Source organism: Loxodonta africana, chromosome 3, assembly GCF_030014295.1.
Source record: "Loxodonta africana isolate mLoxAfr1 chromosome 3, mLoxAfr1.hap2, whole genome shotgun sequence".
Taxonomy (NCBI): Eukaryota; Metazoa; Chordata; class Mammalia; order Proboscidea; family Elephantidae; genus Loxodonta; species Loxodonta africana.
The window spans coordinates 12,595,524-12,613,798 of NC_087344.1; the positions used below are offsets into that span (position 1 = coordinate 12,595,524).

Below are 18,275 nucleotides of genomic sequence, written 5' to 3' on the forward strand. Positions count from 1 at the left end.
ATATGGCACAGAATTAACTGTTCTGGGGATGAAATCCAGAGCCAGTTCCTGGCCCTGGAATGAATTCTTTTGTAGCTGGCTCATAGTTGGGTGGGTGCCTTCAAGGGCCTTTGGCAATTCTTAAAAAAAAAAATTACGTTCTCTGAAACTTGGCATGGAGGAAGCCCCCGAAAATCAGATGATGAAAAGACCATCATGTTGGAAAAAGTTGTTGTGGTTACTTGCTGTCTAGTGGGCTCTGACTCACGGCAAGCCCATCCACAATGGAACAAAAGGCTGCCTAGTTGTGCGTCATCACCATGGTCGGTTTCAGATCAGACCCTTGTGGCCCATAGGGTTTTCCTTGGTTAATTTTTGGAAGTCAATTGCCAGGCCTTTCTTCCCAGTCTTAGTCTGTCAGCTCTGCTGGCAACATGCAAGACTCTACTGACATGTGAATTGCATTGGCCAGGAATCGAATCTGGGTCTCCTGTATAGAAGGCGAGAAGTCTCCCACTGAATTACCACTGTCCCCTAGCTTGGGACAAGTAAACGCCGTGAAATGGGCCCTAAATTGATCATTTCTCTTAGTGCAAGAAGCCAAAGTTTGCAGGCAGGGTAGGGGAAGAGGAGAGTGCACTGTAGCTCAGAATAGCTATTTTCCCATTCAGAGGAAGGCCAGGAGCTGGGGGAGGTACGGGCCAGCTGCCAGGCCAGGTGGTGGCCGTCTGGACCTACTCCTTGCCGGGGCTTTCCTCTCTGCCTTTCCTGTCTGCCTGTCACTGCTGCCAGGATCAGCCCTTTTGGCAGGCAGCCCTGCCAGGCCCTGTGTATGAGTGACCGCCCACAAGTCAGCCCTGGGTCTTGCAGTTTCAGATTCCAGAGCCAAGCTGGCTTGAAGCCCTGCTGAGTCAACCCTATTCTTCTCCTCTGGACCAACCTGCCCCTGGTCCTTCCTGGCTGGCAGAGTTTTTGTACCAATCTTCCCCTCCTGGCATGGTATCAGAGTTGGAGGAGGGGGAGGTGGTTCAGAGAAATGTTGAATATATGCATAAAAAAAAAAATATGCATGGCCTTGTGAAATGAATGTGGCCCAGCCCCTCAGTCAGGTCTTCCTTTGCCCCAACCCTGCCCCTATCCCAGGCTCAGCATGTTGGGGTCTCTCCACCAGGTTGGAACTCTGGCAAGGTCCCTGGGTGGCACAAACTGTTTGCCCTCAGCTATTAACCTAAAGGTTTGTGGTTCAAACCCACCCGGCAGTGCTGCAGAAGAAAGGCCTATCTGCTTCCTGTAAAGATTGCAACCAAGAAAACTATGGAGTGCAGTTCTTCTCTGTAACATATGTAGTTGTCATGAGTCGGAAAGACTAGATGGCAACAGATTTGGTTTTTTGGTTTGGAACTCCTGGACAGGGCCTGGGCCGAGAGGGCAGCAGTCCTATTTGCTGAATGAATGAATGATTGAGGACAGAGGCCTGCGTTTCATAGATCTCCTCTTTCTGTTCCTGCTGTCACACAGGCGAAGACACAAACACTGAAGGCCTGGGGACAGGGGTGACTAGTGGGGTGAGGCCCTGGCTAGGACACTCACAGCTGGGGGGCTAGGGAGTAGGAAGCTGATTAAGAACCTCACAAACATCTGCAATGAAGGAGTGTGGGACTCCTGAGGCATCTTTCCTGGGTCCAGCCTGGCAGTTCCAGGAAGCCACCCCAGAGGCGGGGATGTTCGAGAGATCCCTGGCTCCCCTCCCTGTCCAGCCAGGGTGTTCCCGCCTAACTCAGCGCACCAAGAAACTTTCTTCTTGGTTGCTCTCTCCACCCCCGACCCCAGCTTCTGACTTGGGGAGGGGTCAGGAATGCCCTGCTCTTCCCATCGGGGCGTCCTTACAGGAGCGCCCTTTCTCCCACTGGGCGCAACAGGGGCGGGGTGGGGGCTCGGATTCCGGCGCCGGGAGGAGGGGAGGTTGGGGGAGGGAGAGTCACATCTGTCACGTCCGCAGGGGCGGGCCAGGAGAGGGGAGCCAGAATTTTACTGCCCTGGGAGCCCCCTTCCCATAACCACCCGCCTCCAGCGCACAAGGACCCCTCCCCTGCCATAGGCCCCGCCCCCGGCACTCCCAGCGCCCCGCCTTCGAGGCTCCCCGCCCCACCCCTGCACGAGGCTTATAAAAGGGGGCACTGGGGTGGGAGGGGTGCTTCGGGGACATTTGGAGCGGCGTGGACTCCAGTTACGATCTGGGCTCTCCGAGTGGCCTCTACACCCGAGCGCGGCTTCGCTAGTTCCCCCGTGGCTCCTGCTCTCCTTCTCGAGCCCCGCGCCGGCCTTGCGCTCCACACCCTCGCGTACTCGCGCCCGGCGCCCAGGCCGCCCCGGAAGATGCGCAGCGCGCCCTCGGCCGGCGCAGCCCTGGTGCTGTGCGCCGCCACGGCCGGGCTGCTGAGCGCGCAGGGCCGTCCCGCGCCTTCTGAGCCGCCGCGCTTCGCGTCCTGGGACGAGGTGAACGTGCTAGCGCATGGGCTGCTGCAGCTCGGCCACGGGCTGCGCGAGCACGTGGAGCGCACCCGTGGACAGCTGGGTGCGCTCGAGCGGCGCCTGGGCTCGTGCGGAGCCACCTGCGGGCAGGCCGCGGGGACCAAGGCGCCCTCGCAGGCTCCAGTGAGCCCAGTCCCCGGCGACGAGGCCGCGCCCGAGACCCTGCGCAGCCTGCAGGTACCTGTGTTTCGACAGCCTGGAAGGGTATGGAAGGGAGGGGGGTGTCCATCCTGGGCTCCCTGGGCGCCCCCGACACCGCCCCCAAAGGATGGAGAGATGGAAGAACCGACGGGTGGATGAATGGCGAGGCTGGAGGCAGGGGCCTCGCTTCTCACCAGGGTTTACCCTGCCTTCCCCAGATGCAGCTCAAAGCTCAGAATAGCAGGATCGAGCAACTTTTCCAAAAGGTGGCCCAACAGCAACGGCACTTGGAGAAGCAACACCTGAGGATACAAAATCTGCAGAGCCAGGTGCCTGAGCCTGTCCCACGTGGGGAGTGAGATCCAGGCCGGACCTGTAGGTGCAGATGTGGAACTGGGCAGGTCTGGCAGCCTGAGCCAGCTGGACCTGACACCCTCTTCCTGCCCTGCCCCAGGTGGGCCTCCTGACCACTACACACCTGAACCAAGAGGTGGCCAAGCCTGCCAGGAGAAAGAGGCTACCCAAGATGGCCCAGCATGTGGACCCTGCTCACAATGCCAGCCGCCTGCACAGTGAGTGCCTGGCCCTTTGCTAACCTTTGGCACCCCTACCTCCATTTGCCATCCCTGTCTCCCTTCTTGTCAGGTTCACTTACAGAAAAGGCACTGGACCTGGGTCCTTGTGGAAGGGCTGTCTCCAGGGAAGGGTTGAAAAGGCATCTCCCACTTCTCAGCCCTGAACCTGCCCAGCTGGGACACCACACCCTTCTTCCCAGCAAGCCAAGGGGTTTTCCCAAGCCTTGCTGACCACTAACTGGAGCAGGGGGTGGGAAAGAGGGACCATGGGGGACTTGAGCTGCAGGAGTGGGGTAGGGGTTCAGCTTAAGGAATCAATCTACTGGAGAATAGAACCTTCTGGAAGGGTGTAGTGGCGGACAAGAGGGTCCCCAGTAGGGAGCATGGAGCCCTCACTGGATGAAGAAAGAATGGCTATCTGAGAGGGGTGTTCTGAGGTTTGGGCTCCCCAAGATCTCCGTGGGGTGTGGATGTAGGGGGAGACAGGGCAGGGAACCCATCTTCCCAGCCAGACACACTCATTCTTGCATCTCCTACAAATCCAGGGTCCCTGACCCACACACTGGTCCCTCACAGACCCCAAAGCCCCCCCTCCAGATCCCACCCCCACCCATCTGCAGAGAGTCGGGTCCCAGGAGAGAGGCCTTTGTCACCATGCCAAGCCCTAGGTCCTTTATCATGTATTCCCAAAATCGCCCCAAATCTCAAATTGTGAGTCCTTTGGTCTATGTGGAAACCCTGGTGGTGTAGTGGTTAAGAGCTACAGCTGCTAACCACATGCTCCTTGGAAACCCTATGGGGCAGTTCTACTCTGTGCTATAGGGTTGCTATGGGTCAGAATTGACTCTATGGCAACGGGTTAACCGGTTGTGTCTGTATGTGTCTGACGCAGTTCCCCAGCTCCTCCTACCCTGAATTCACAGCCCCAGACCCAGCTGTGCTGTAGTCCTCCACCCATCCCACAGCAGTCACCCAGCGGGGCATCTGCACCTCTCTGCAGCCAACTGGGTGAAAGTTCAAATTCCCCCTTTCCACCCTTGGGCTAGATGATGGCTTCCAGCCCTCTAGCCTCCAGGGCTGTCCCACCCAAGGCTATCCCCCTCCCACAATGCTCCCCAAGACCAGCTGCCCAGGATGGTGAGAGGGGCTTCAGGGAGAGCAGACGCCGGTCTGGGTTGGGGAGTGTGCTGGTGGGGGGCGTTGGGGAACGCAGGGGTTCAGGACTCCAGGCTCTGCCCCGTCAAGTAGGGAAAAGTTCAGCGCTTGGGAGACAAACAGCTGGCGGTAATGAAGGCCACACTGGCGGTTTGGCCGTGGGCCTGTCTTGCCTGTCCTGATTGGAAGAGAGGGAATTAGGGGAAAGGGGAGCTGCCTGAGGGGCCGGAAAGTGTCCTCCCAGGCGCTTGGGGCCCGCCCACCACCCCCGCAGCCCAGACAAACTGGTTAGTGTCCTTGTTCCTCCTCTCCCTCCCCCCTCCCATGACCTTTCCCCTACTTTCCCTGGCTGGGCTGGGGGTGGGGACTTGCCCATCTTCCTTTGGTGCCTGACATCCTCGTTCCCCTTCCCTTCTCCCTGCTTCTCTCTTTAGCCCTCACCCCCTTCCTCCAGTAGCTGGGACCCCAGGAAGGGGCCTCTGTCCTGTCCCCCAGCTCTCTCTAGGCTCCGTCTGCATTCCCCACTCAAAGGAAACCAGCCCTCCCTGCCTGTGGTCCAACTCCCTCAACCATGCATTCATCAGTCATAACCATTCATCCATCAGGTCTTTACTGAACACCTATCACGGGCTAATGGAGTCCCTGGATGGTACAAACGGTTAAGTTAGTGGTTCGAACCCACTCAGAGGCACCTCAAGAAGAAAGGCCTGGTGACCTAGTTCTGAAAGGTCACAGCCTTGAAAACCCTGTGGATCATAGTTCTACTCTGCACACATGGGGTTGCCATGTGTGAGTCAGAATTGACTCAGTGGCCACTAGTTTGGGTTTTCACTGGTTACTATGGACCAAGGTCAGTGGGTGCTTGTGCCAGGGTGTGGGGCAAGAGCCACTCCTCGTCCTTAGCCTCACAGAGCCCCCATCCAGTGGGAGGGGGAACCATCAGAGGATCCCAGTGCTGGGGCGTGGGAAGCCTACTGTACTCATTTTGGGAGGTCTGGCCTGGTCTGGGGGCCATAAATGGTTAAGTGCTGGACTTTTAACTGAAAGGTTGGCAATTCAAATCCACCCAAAGGCACCAAGGGCCTGGTAGTCTGCTGCTGAATGGTCACAGCCTTGAAAACACTATGGAACACAGTTCTACTCTGACACACAACGGGGTCACCATGAGTCAGAACTGACTCAGTGGCAACTGGTTTTGGCTGGTGAGGCAGGATGAGGCAGGGAGAGGCGTGAGGGAAGAGGGCTTCTCTCCCCTGCAGAGGGACCAGCACGTGCAAAGCCTCCATTGCAGGGAGGGTTCATGGTACTGGGAAGACACCGGGAGGTGGGGAAGGAGGCTTGTGTGGCTTGAGGGGTGCTGAGGAAAGCCGTGGAAGATTCTAGGTGGGAGAAGAGTGAGGTCAGAACTGCCCCTCCCCTCCCTTTCCCCTCCCTTTCACCGACTGCCCCAACCTCAGATACTCCTAAGACCCGGGGAGCTGCGCTCCTGCCTCATTCCAGCCCGACTGTCCGCAGGGCTGCCCCGGGACTGCCAGGAGCTGTTTGAAGAGGGTGAGCGGCAGAGTGGACTGTTCCAGATCCAGCCACAGGGGTCCCCGCCGTTCCTGGTCAATTGCGAGATGACCTCAGGTGGGAGGCAGGCCAACAGGACGCCCTCTGGGCACACGCTCTGCCTGACACGGGCCCTCCCCCCAGCGACTCCCATTATAAGCTCAGAGGCAGGTTCCCATGGTGAGCCTGGGCTGAGACTTGCAGGAGGACTGGGTGCAGCCCATCCTGGGAGACTCTGCAGACTTCCGCTGTCCCACCCTGCCTCCTTCCTCCTTGCTTGCTGGGTGCTTGGGCCTCAGGTCTTGACCCTCTGTCTGGTGGTCACCCCAAAGAGTCTTCTCCAGTTCCCTGGGATGTTTGAGGGGAGCCTAGCCCTCCCTGGGTTTGGAGGGGCTTTGGGGATTGGGAACCACATGAGTGAGTCAGGGTCTCCATGAGGAAGGTCCTTCTGGTGACCTTGCCCCTGCCCCTGGATAGACGGAGGCTGGACAGTGATCCAGAGGCGCCAGGATGGCTCCGTGGACTTTGATCAGCCCTGGGAAGCCTATAAGGCAGGCTTTGGGGACCCTCAAGGTGGGTATTTCTGCAGCACCCAGGGGAACAGGGGAGGAGGCAGGGGTGGCTGTGGAGGTGGGCCCCCCGACCGAGCGGCCTCTCCCCGCTGCAGGAGAGTTCTGGTTGGGCCTGGAGAAGGTGCACCGCATCACAGGGGGCCACGGTGGGCGCCTGGCCGTGCAGCTGCAGGACTGGGAGGGCAATGCTGAGTCTCTGAAGTTCCCCATCCACCTGGGGGGCGAGGACACAGCCTACAGCCTGCAGGTCACAGCGCCTGTGGCCAGCAAACTTGGCGCCACCGCTGTCGCGCCCAGTGGCCTTTCCCTGCCGTTCTCCACTTGGGACCAGGACCATGACCTCCGCAGGGACAAGAACTGCGCCAAGATACTCTCTGGTGAGCAAGCCCCATCCCACTCCCTCCTGCCCTATCCTATCCCGCTCTGCCCCACAGGGCCTGGTCCCCACCCCCCCTGCCGTTTCCTTGCCCTCCCCTCAGATTCTATCTTTTCCCTGCCCCCGTCTTCTCTTGCTGAATGCTTTGGGCAACTGATTTAATCTCTCCCAGCCTCAGTTTTCCCAGCTTTAAGATGGGTATAAGGACGGTGCTCTCCTCTTAGGATTACTTTGGAAATTCAATGAGACGACATACGTGGGATGGTGGCTAGTACATGGTAAAGCCACCAAAATCAACCCCATCTTGTTCTAATGAAATTGGAGGCAGAGTCCTGGTTCTATGAAGTAAAACATGCGAAACAGCCTTTTCGGTGGGATTCTTAGTAATTTCATATGGTTTAATTGAGTATAAATTGATGAAGCTGATGACATAAAGTGTATAATAAATGTTAGCTGGGTGCAGAGGAGTGACTTGCTAAGGTCACAGACTTGAAAGCAGATTTGCTTTGGTTAAGGGCCTGCACTGCCAAAGCCCCACCTACAATGTGTAGTTGAAGTCTAAAGCCCACCCCATCCTCATCGCAACCCCAACTCCATCCCAGCCTTATCCCCAGCTGAAACCCCAAGCCCATCTCCCACCCCAGCCCCATCTTAAACCTAACCCCACCTCCACTTCCACTTGCAGTCTCAACCCTATCCCCAGTCCCATCCCCAACTCCATCCCATCCCCACCTGCGACACTAACCCCATCCCCATCCCTGACTCCAACCCCACCACTAACTCAGCCCCAACAGAGGCTCAAGGACCCGAGCCTAACTCTGCTCCCTCCTGCCTGACCCACAGGCGGCTGGTGGTTCGGCACCTGCAGCCACTCCAACCTCAACGGCCAGTATTTCCACTCTATCCCACGGCAGCGGCAGCAGAGAAAGAAGGGCATCTTCTGGAAGACCTGGCGGGGCCGCTACTACCCACTGCAGGCCACCACCATGCTGGTCCAGCCCACAGGGGCCACCTCAGCCTCCTAGCCTCCCCGCTGGGTCCTGGTCCCAAGCTCATAGAGGACAGTGACTCCTGTCTCCGGCCCAGGATGTGGCCACTCCCTGCCTGGACAGGGGCTCTAGGCAGGGGCCATCTGGAGCCTGGTGGACAGAGAAGAAACGAAGAAGCCTATGACTGGAGAAGCCCCTTCTTTGAGTGGGGGCTGCACGTGTCGCCCGCCTTTTGAGATCAGCAGGGCTGCAGGGTACACACAGAACCCAGATGTGTGGAGCTGATGGGCATTCTGTCCTGCTCCTCGCCTGCCTGAGGAGTGGGGAGACGCAGAGGGACCACTTGGGGGTGGCCAGGCCAGCCTTCGATGGCAGACAAAGTCACATTGACTGTTCAGGGTCCTGGTCTCTGGTGGGCCTGGGTGCCCTTACAGTGCTGCTGTTTGTGTGTGCTGTGGGACAAGCAGGTGCCAGTGGCGTCTGGATGCCGCTCACAGGACTCTTGGAATAAAAGCAACCTCAGAACATTCTGTTTTTCTTTGTCCTTTGGTTTGTTTTAAAAAGCGGACAGTTTCAAAGTCCATGTAAACATTCCCCGGGGCAGAGGGCAAATACTCCCAGGTACTATTAGGACGTGGTAGGTGATTCTTCCCACTGCCAACAGTCGATTTCAGTTTCCTTCATTTATTAGTTCATGATGTGTAGCTTTGTGGTTTTTTTATTTTCAAAATCATGGGGGGAGAAAAGCCCTCATACAATTCAATCGTGATGTAAACAGGTACTACAACCAAACCAAAACCCGTTGCCATTGATTCCAATTCATAGTGACCCTGTAGGACAGAGTAGAACTGCCCCACAGGGTTTCCAAGGAGCGGCTGGTGGATTTGAACTGCGGATCTTTTGGTGAGCAGCCAGGCTCTTAACCACTGCGCCACCAGGGTTCCAAACAGGTACTAGAGAAAGTGAGAATTCCCTTCCTAATCATATTTCTGCATACGAATATCGGTTAACTTTTTAGTGCTGGGCTGATAGAAATATAACGTAAATCACACATATAATTTTACTACGCTCTTTGGAAGTGAGGCTGGTGAGACTCGCTTATTTAGGACATTATCAGGAAAAATCAATCACTGGAAAAGGACATCATGTTTGGTAAAGTGGAAAGGCAGTGAAAATGATGGAAACCCTCAATGAGATGGATTGACACGAGAGCCACAACAATGAACTCAAACACGCCAACAACCAGGAAGACTGTACCGGATGGAGCAACGTTTTGTTCTGTTACACAGAAGGTTGCCATGAGTCAGAGCTGGCTTGATGGCAACCGACAATAAAATAGCCACGTTAAAAAAAAAAAAAAAAAAAAAAACAGGTGACATGAATGAACGTTAGGAATATATTTTATTTACCCCTAATATATCACTATATTATTTTCTTAGGGGTGTTGAGACAAAATTCCATAAACTGGGTGGCTTACAAGAACAGAAATGTAGTGTCTCACAGTTCTTGAGATCAGAAGTGCAAATCAGGGTGTCGGCCACGTTGATACCTTCTGAGGGCTCTGAGGGAGAATGTTCCATGCCCTGTCCTCCTTTCTGGTGACAGCTGGTGATCCTTGGTGATCCTTGGCTTGGAGGTGCATCTTCACAGGGCTGTCCCTCTGTGTCTCTGTCTCTTTTACACGGACACCAGTCATATTGGATTAGGACCTACCCTACTCCAGTATGACCTCATTACATCTGCAAAGACCATATTTCCAAATAAGGTCAGCATATCTTTTGGGGAAGTACAATGCAATCCATAACAATTCCCTTTCAATATGTGATCAATAGAAAAATTATTAATGAAAGGTTTTGCATTCTGATTTTTGGGGTAAGTCTTTGGGATCTGTTGTTGTTAGGTGATGTCAAGTCGGTTCCGACTCATAGCACCCTACGTGCATCAGAATGAAACACTGCCCAGTCCTCCACCACCCTCACAATCATTGCTATGTTTGAGCCCATCGTTGCAGCCACTGTGTTAATCTACCTCACTGAGGGTCTTCCTTTTTTTGGATGACCCTCTACTTCCCCAAGCATGATGTCTTCAGGGACTGATCCGTCCTGATAACATGTCCAAAGGATGTGAGATGAAGTATGTAGTTTACTCTTACACCACATCTCAGTTTAGTTTATGCTTACAGCACACCTCGGTTTACGCTTACAGCACTTGATTGGCCATGATTCAAGTGCTCACAGTCACATGTGGCCAGTGGCCACCTGAGGTGCAATGGCTTTCCCTTATATATGGCCTTTTTGTCCTTGGGTTTATAATTCTGCCGAAATGATAGGCTAGGTCACAATATTGCAAAGAGTTTGGTTAGTATGCTATGCAAAGAGGGTATGTAAAAATTGGCCGGGATTAAGCAAATGAGTGACTTTGGTCTACTGAGGGGATTGACCAGTTCACGGTTCTGGTGGAAGGACCATGTCTTGAAATTGACAAGGAGTATGCTTACATAGGGACCAATCACACAGATGTTGAGGAGGACCAGACCTCATTACCATCAAGAAGAGCCTGGAGTGGAGTTTGGCCTTTGGACCCAGGGGCTTTGTGCTAAGAACCTCCTAGACACAGAAAAAAAAGAGAGAGAGCTATAACACTGAAGATTGTGTGAGACAGCGAGAATGGCAGCAGCCACAGTAGAGCCCAGTGGCAGAGAAATGGAGGCATCAGCATGAGCGACAAAAACCATAGAACAGGCAAGAACCACAGGACTGGCAGATGGCTGTGGTGGCATTACCGGCCCACTGAGTAAGACAGAGCTGAGCATTTCCAGGCAGAAGGCTTGCTGGAGAAGCAAGATGCTTCCAGGCACTTGTCAAACAGCCATAACACTTGTCCAAGGAGGGCAGAAGCCTAGAGAAGGCCAGCAGGCTGGCGTGGCTGAGAGTAGGGTCTGCCTGTGGGGACAGCCAAAAAGGAGCCAAGAGCTGTCCTGGCTGACAAACTGCATCTTGTCTCTTGAGTGTACCCTGTTACTTCCAAGTTAATCCTGATCCTCAGTCGTAGCCTCTTCCAAAAAACCAAACTTGTTGCCGTAGAGCCAATTCCAACTCATAGCAACCCCGTAGGACAGAGGAGAATTGTCCTGTAGGGATTCCGAGGCTGTTATCTTTTATGGAAGCAGATTGCCACATCTTTCTCCCGCAGAGCAGCTGGTAGGTTCAAACTGCCCACATTTTGGTGAGCAGCCAAGTGCTTAACCATTGTACCACCAGGGCTCACTGTAGTCTGTTCCTTCACTAATAAGCCTCATAACTGTGAGTATAGTCCCTGAGTTCTGTGTGGCCATTGCAATGAATTATCAAACCTGGCAGAGAAGTAGAGAGTGCCTTGGGGAGGACGGCTGGTGTCAGAATTGGTAAAAAGGTTGGAGAGTGGAGGTATGTCTGACCTCCACCTCATGAGAATCAGCTTCGTGCTGCTGGTGATTGTCATCCCTCCTCCTGAACACAGACAGGCTCTGATGCTAGATCTTACCACCGTATTGGACAGCAAAGCTCTAACGTACATGGTAACGTAGTACTTTAAATCCTTCACAGTTTTTACCATGTCTGCGTATTACCTATGCTGGAGTTTACTCCAAGTTTTCTTTGTTAAAAAAAAAATCTGACAAAGTTAATTTTACAGAGTTTATTTTGATTTGGGAAAAGGTTCGTGAACCAGTGACATAGTTTCAATGGGACTTGACCTGCCCTACCGAGAGAAACCGGGAGTTTTTAAAACAGACAAAAGGCAGAGAGAGAGAGAAAAACAAACAAAACAAAGCAAAGCATTTTTCATATATTTTGACATATCAACAGGTCATATAGGGGCCCTGGTGGCCCAATGATTAAGAGCTATGACTCTTAACCAAAAGGTTGGCAGTTCAAATCCACCAGCCTCTCCTTGGAAACCGTATGGGGCAGCTCTACTCTGTCCTGTAGGGTCGCTATGAGTTGCAATGACTCGACTGAAACGGGTTTGGGTTTTTTTGGTCAGGTCATATAAAAGCAGGACTACAGAATGTCCAAACTTTAAATTTATCTATTAAAAAAGGGTTTGTTTTATGTCTGAGCTAAAACTTCTGAGCAAGCAGGCAAACAAAGTGCAGCAGAAATGTTTGTGCCTACCAATAGCGTCCAAGAAGAGAAATTTCAAACAGGGGACCCCCGACTGAGGAGGAAGCGTCCAAGCCTCTTTAACTCTTTAAAAGAGCCTTTTTAACCCCAGCAAGTCTGGAGAATAAAATACAAAGTTAACACCTTTAAGTGTTTTTTTTTTTTTTTTTAATATCAATTTAGCCAATATTGTTACACAGGTAAACATGTTTCCGGTATTCTGTTTTCAGCAGAGATCTGACATCAGCAATGATAACCCTCCTTCCACGTCCTCTTCTGAAATCGCCCTGAATTTCTGGCAGTTCCCTGTCGATGTACTGCTGCAACTGCTTTTGAATGATCTTCAGTAAAATTTTATTTGCATGTGATATTAATGACATTGTTGAATAATTTCCACATTCCGTTGGATCACCTTTCTTTGGAATGGGCACAGATATGGATCTCGTCCAGTCAGTTGGCCAGGCAGCTGTCTTCCAAATTTCTTGGCATAGAGGAGTGAGTACCTCCAATGCTGCATCCATTTGTTGAAACATCTCAATTGGTATTCTGTCAATTCCTGGAGCCTTGTTTTTTGTCAATGTCTTTAGTGTAACTTGAATTTCTTCCTTCAGTACGTAAGTTCCTGATCATATGCTACCTTCTGAAATGGTTGAACATCCACCAATTCTTTTTGGTACAGTGATTCTGTGTATTTCTTTCATCTTCTTTGGATGTTTCCTGTATCGTTCAATATTTTGCCATAGAATCCTTTAATATTACAACTGGAGGCTTGAATTTTTTTCTTCAGTTCTTTCAGCTTGAGAAATGCCGAGTGTCCCTTTTGGTTTTCTAACTCCATGTTTTTGCACATGTCGTTATAATATTTTGTCTTCTCGAGCTCGCCTTTGAAATCTTCTGTTCAGCTCTTTTATTTCATTATATCTTCCATTTGCTTTGGCTGGTGTACATTCAAATTTAGGGTCCTTCTGACATAAATTTTGGTCTTTTCTTTCTTTCTAATGATCTTTTGCTTTCTTCATGTATAATGTCCTTGATGTCATCCCACAGTTCACCTAGTATTCAGTCATTAATGTTTGATGTGTCAAATCTATTCCTGAGATGGTCTCTAAATTCAGGTGAGATATACTCAAGGTTGTGCTTTGACTCTTGTGAACTTGTTTTAATATTCTTCAGATTCAAATTGAACCTGCATATAAGCAATTGACGGTCTGTTCTGCAGTCAGCCCACACCTTACTCTGACTGAGATATTGAGCTTTTCCATTGTTTCTTTCCACAGATATACTTGACTTGACTCCTGTGTATTCCATCCATTGAGGTCCACGTGCATAGTCAACGTTTATTATGTTGAAAAAAGGTACTTGCAATGAAGAAGTCATGTGTCTTGCAAAATTCTATCATGTGATTCCCAGCATTTTTTCTATCACCAAGGCCGTATTTTCTAACTACGGATCTTTCTTCTTTGTTTAAAACTTTCACATTCTAATCCCCAGTAATTATCGATGCATCTTGATTACAATGTTCGATCAATTTCAGACTGCAGAAGTTGGTAAATTCTTCAATTTCTTCATCTTTGGCCTTAGCGGTTGGTGCATAAATTTGAATAATCGTCATTTTCCAGCACTATATCAGACAATGCTCTGCTGCCATTCATAAGTTTTTCACTGGCCAATTTTTTCAGAAATTTCAGACCATCAGGTCCTTCTTCCTAGCCTGTCTTAGTCTGGAAGCTCTGCCAAAACCTGACCACCATGGTGACCCTGCTGGTATTTAAAATACCAGTAGCATAGATTCCAGCATCACGACAACATGCAAACCACCACAGTACATGCTAAACCTTCGTCCAAATGCTTGGGATACTCTAGTGAACAAAAAGATCCCTGTCCTCAAAATGCAAATCAAAACCACAATGAGATATCACTTCACTCCCACGAAGATGGCTGTCTTTAAAAAATGGAAAACAACAGGTTTTGATGTTGATGTGGAGAAGCTGGAATACTCATTCACTGTTGGTGGAACTGTAAAATGATGCAGCTGCTGTGGACAACACTTTGGAGGTTCCTCAAAAAGTTAAACATAAGATTACCGTATGATCCAGCAATTCCACTCCTAGGTATCTACCCAGAAGAACTGAAAGCAGGAACACAAACAGGTACTTACACACCACTGTTCACTGCAGCACAATTAACAATAGCCAAAAGGTGGAAGTAATGCAAGCGCCTATCAACAGATGAATGGATAAACAAAACATGCAATGGGAAGAAATGGAGTGGAATGGAGTGTTACTCAGCCATAAAGAGGAATGAAGTTCTGATACATGCTGCAACATGGATGAACCCTGAAAACGCTATGCTGAGTGAAATGAGTCAGTTGCAAAAGGATAAATACTGTGTGATCTCACATATATGAAATATCTAGAACAGGCTACTGTTTAGAGACCAAAGTTTGTTAGTACTTACCAGGGAAAGGTGGGGGAAGGAGGTGTGATGGTTAAGATTGTGTGTCATCTTGGCTGGGCCATGATTCTCAGTGTTTATATGTGTTTACTCCCATGATGGAATCTGCTGTGAGTAATCAATCAGTTGAAAGGAGTTTCCTTGAGAGTGTGGCCTGCATCTGAATATAAGCAGACGGTTCTGACTTCTTTGCTAGCTCTGGATCCTGTGGGTGCCTCCTGTTCATTTGACCTCCAGCTCTTGGGACTTGAGCTATCAGCTTATCTGCAGATATTGGTATTTGTCCATCTTCACAGCCTGTGAGTGGGAGCCCTGCTCTCTGACCTGCCAGTCTCAGGTTTGCAGCCCCTGCAGCTACGTGAATCAATAGAAGCTTCTATCCTGATCCATAGACTTGGGATGTTCCCTACAATCGCAGGAGCTGTTTCCTTGATATAAATCTCTCCTTATATATATTTGGAAACCCTGGTGGTGTAGTAGCTAAATGCTATAGTTTGCTAACCTAAAGGTCAGCAGTTTGAATCCATCAGGCGCTCTTTGGAAACTCTATGGGGCAGTTCTGCTATGTCCTGTAGGGTCGCCATGAGTCAGAATGAACTCAACAGCTATGGGGGTGGGGGAATATATATCTATTTATATGCTTTACTGGTTTTGCTTCTCTAGAGAACATAGCCTAAGACAGGGGGTGGGGAAGGAGGATTGATTGCTTAGGGAGATACTAAGTTAAGGGTGATGAAAACATTTGGAAATGGATAGTGGTGATGGGTGCACAACATGATGAAGGTAATTAATGTCACTGAATTGTACATGTAATAAAGGTCAAAATGGCAAATGTTTTGTTACATATATATATTTATCATTAAAAAAAAAACCCACCCCATCTGGAGCAAGGAAAAATGAAGAAAACCAAGCCACAAGGGAATTGTGTCCCCCCAAAATGTGACAACTTGGCTAGTCTATGATTCCCAGTATTGTGTGATTGTCTACCATTTTGTCTTCTGATGCAATTTTCCTGTTTTGTAAATCCTACCTCTATGACTTTAACGAGGCAAGATTAGAGGCAGCTGTGTTAATGAGGCAGAACTCAATCTACAAGATGAGGTTGTATATTAAATCAATCTCTTTTGAAATATAAAAAAGAGCAGCTAGCAGAGAGACACAGGGATCTCATACCACCAAGAAAGCAACACCAGGAGAATAGCTGTCCTTTGGACCTGGGGTGCCTGCGCTGAGAAGTTCCTTGACCAGGGAAGACTGATGACAAGGACCTTCCCCAGAACCAACAGAGGGAGGGAGCCTTCCCCTGGAGCTGGCGCCCTGAATTTGGACTTCGAGCCTACTAGGCTGTGAGAGAATAAATTTCTCTTTGTTAAAGCCATCCACTTGTATTTCTGTTACAGCAGCGCTAGAAAACTAAGAAAGGACTAATGGACCACAACCATTCCAGCCTCCACTAGACATAGTCTATCACAACTAGGTGGTGCCTGGCTACCACCACTGACTGCTCTGACAAGGCTTACGACAGGGAGTCCTGGACAGAGCTGAAGAAAAATGTAGAACAAAACTCAAACTCACATAAAAAGATCAGACTTACTGGTCTGACAGACTGGAGAGACTCCGAGAGTATGGGCCCTAGACATCCTTTTAACTCAGAACTGAGATCACTCCTGAGGTTCACCCTTCAGCCAAAGATTAGACAGGCCCATAAAACAAACAATAATACACATAGCTCCACCATGTATATGAAACCAAATGGACACACCAGCCCGGGGGCAAGGAGGAGAAGGCAGGAGAGTACAGGGAAGCTGGACAAATGGAAATGGGAAACCCGAGGTCACAGGGTTGGCAACCAGTGTCACAAAGCAATATTTGTATTGTTTAATGAGAAACTAATTTGCTCAGAAAACCTTCATCTAAAGCACAATACAAAAAAAAAAAGCTCCTTGTCGTTACACAGCTGATCTTCAATGCCCCACCCATTAGAGATTCTGTGACCTATAATTGACAGTCCAAACTGGAACACTTTTGAGAGTGGAAAGTGTGCTATTAATAATTGAGCCTGATGAAAGGTGTAAAGTTCATTCTCGGCATATTGGGACTTATCAACCCAGTTTTATAAAACGTAAACTTATATCTCTACCACAAATGGAAAACCACTATCACCTGCCTTAAATAGGTTAGTAATGTTAAAAAGAAAAAAACAAAATCACCTGTCTTAAATAGGTTAGTAAAGTTAAGGTCAATGAAGATAAAACAATGTAAAATTCTAGCTCAAAAACTGATCTATGGTGAAATACAGAATAGTGGTAGCCTCAGGAGGGGTGAAATCCTTTGTTCAGCTCTTTTACTTCATTTCTTCTGTTTGTATCATGTTTGGTAAAACAGAGGGTCAGTGAAAATGAAGGAAACTCTCAATGAGATGGATAGACACAATAGCAACAATAATGGGCTCAAAATACCGATGATCATGAAAATGATGCAGGACTGGGCAACGTTTTGTTGTTACATATCAGGATGCCCTGAGTCTAAGCCAGCTTGGGGGCAACCAACAACAACAATGGGAAGAGCAGAGTGGGGACTGACAGGGTATAAGGGAGCTTTCTGCCTGAGGGTGATGTTCGGTTACCTTTATAGAAGTGGGTTACTCAGTTATATGCCTTTATCAAAGCTCAGCAAATGTCCCTTAAGATTTGTGCATTTCATTGATTATAAATTTTACCTAAAAATAACAAAAACAAAACACAAAATGAGCTATAAACAAATTACGAACTCTAGTTAAATACACCAATGTTTAGAAGTGAAGCAGACTAATGTCTTCAATTTTTTTTTTAACCAAACTCCAAAACAAACCCATTGCTGTCAAGTTGATACTGACTCATAGAGACCCACAGGACAGAGTAAAACTGTCCCCCTAGAGTTTACAGAAGCCGACTGCCACATCTTTCTCCCTTGGAGAAGCTGGTATGTTCCAACTGCTCACCTTTCAGTTAGCAGCTGAGTGCCTAACCACTGCGCCATCAGGGCTCCTCTATAAAGATTACAGCTTCGGAAACCCTATTGGGGCAGCTTTACTTTTGTGATACAGGGTCACTATGAGTCGACTGACTCGATGGCACTAACAACTGTGATAAATCTTATGGGGGGAAAACAGGGTAAGGGGACAGAGAGAGGCAGGAAGACATGTTGGAGAGTGCCTGGTAACCAGTGAGGATTCATAATATATTTGTTAAACAAAAACTTAATGACATAAAAAGTGGTGAATTAATTTTTTATGTGTTCAGGGAAATAATCTAGCTATCCTCAAAAGAACCCATGAGGTATCCACAGGAGGAAAATGAGGCACAGAGAACTGACATATGAGTCACCAATATAGAGATGGAAACTGCAATGGAAATCACCTCGCTCAGAGCCCCTCGAAAATGGTCATTTACGTAGGGAGGCCAGAGCTGAGTGCACTGACCTATGACGTCACTGGGACGCTGACACCTCCTACACCTGGACGTAGCCCTATTTCCCTTCTCGAGCGGGTCCTCCGGTAGTAGGGCAGGATCTGGAGCAAGGCTCTCATTGGTAATTCGCTCCGTCAATCCGTTTCACTCCTCCAGTCTTCCGCTCCGCCTTCCTGAGCTCGCCTCTGATAGGCTAGTGCGGCCATCACTTCAGAAAGGTCCGCATTCCTTCCGCCTTTCTCCAGGAGACAGAAGGCTAAGGGGGCGGGCTCCAGACGGCGCCCACCCCGGAGGCTCTGCTTCCGCCTCTGATTGGCTTTGTCGGGTGCCAGTTGCTCGGTCGCCCGTCGCTGATTGGCC

The 18,275-nt window shown here is 49.8% G+C and overlaps 1 protein-coding gene and 1 long non-coding RNA gene across 2 annotated transcripts; one reads left to right on the forward strand and one right to left on the reverse strand.

Annotated features, from left to right (window-relative positions):
- Nucleotides 1–2,144: 2,144 nt before the first annotated feature.
- Nucleotides 2,145–9,143, forward strand: ANGPTL4 (angiopoietin like 4). Its single transcript, XM_010600879.3, has 7 exons — nucleotides 2,145–2,688; nucleotides 2,871–2,981; nucleotides 3,107–3,224; nucleotides 5,898–6,011; nucleotides 6,411–6,506; nucleotides 6,601–6,882; nucleotides 7,725–9,143. The coding sequence occupies exons 1-7, from the start codon at nucleotides 2,356–2,358 to the stop codon at nucleotides 7,904–7,906; spliced, it is 1,236 nt and encodes a 411-aa protein (XP_010599181.2). The 5' UTR covers nucleotides 2,145–2,355; the 3' UTR covers nucleotides 7,907–9,143.
- A 109-nt stretch (nucleotides 9,144–9,252) lies between these two features.
- On the reverse strand, nucleotides 9,253–18,264 carry LOC135230606 (uncharacterized). The gene is made up of 2 exons (XR_010321213.1): nucleotides 17,093–18,264; nucleotides 9,253–9,609 (listed from the first exon to the last, which is right to left on the reverse strand). It is a non-coding gene; the product is annotated as an uncharacterized LOC135230606 (long non-coding RNA).
- Between the last annotated feature and the right edge of the window lie 11 nt (nucleotides 18,265–18,275).

Bases quoted from the DNA above. Each gene is read 5' to 3' on its own strand.
- ANGPTL4 (XM_010600879.3), top strand. From the start codon at position 2,356: ATGCGCAGCGCGCCCTCGGCCGGCGCAGCCCTGGTGCTGTGCGCCGCC. The intron at 3,225-5,897 runs GTGAGTGCCTGG...GACTGTCCGCAG, and splicing joins CAATGCCAGCCGCCTGCACA to GGCTGCCCCGGGACTGCCAG. The intron at 6,883-7,724 runs GTGAGCAAGCCC...CCTGACCCACAG, and splicing joins CTGCGCCAAGATACTCTCTG to GCGGCTGGTGGTTCGGCACC.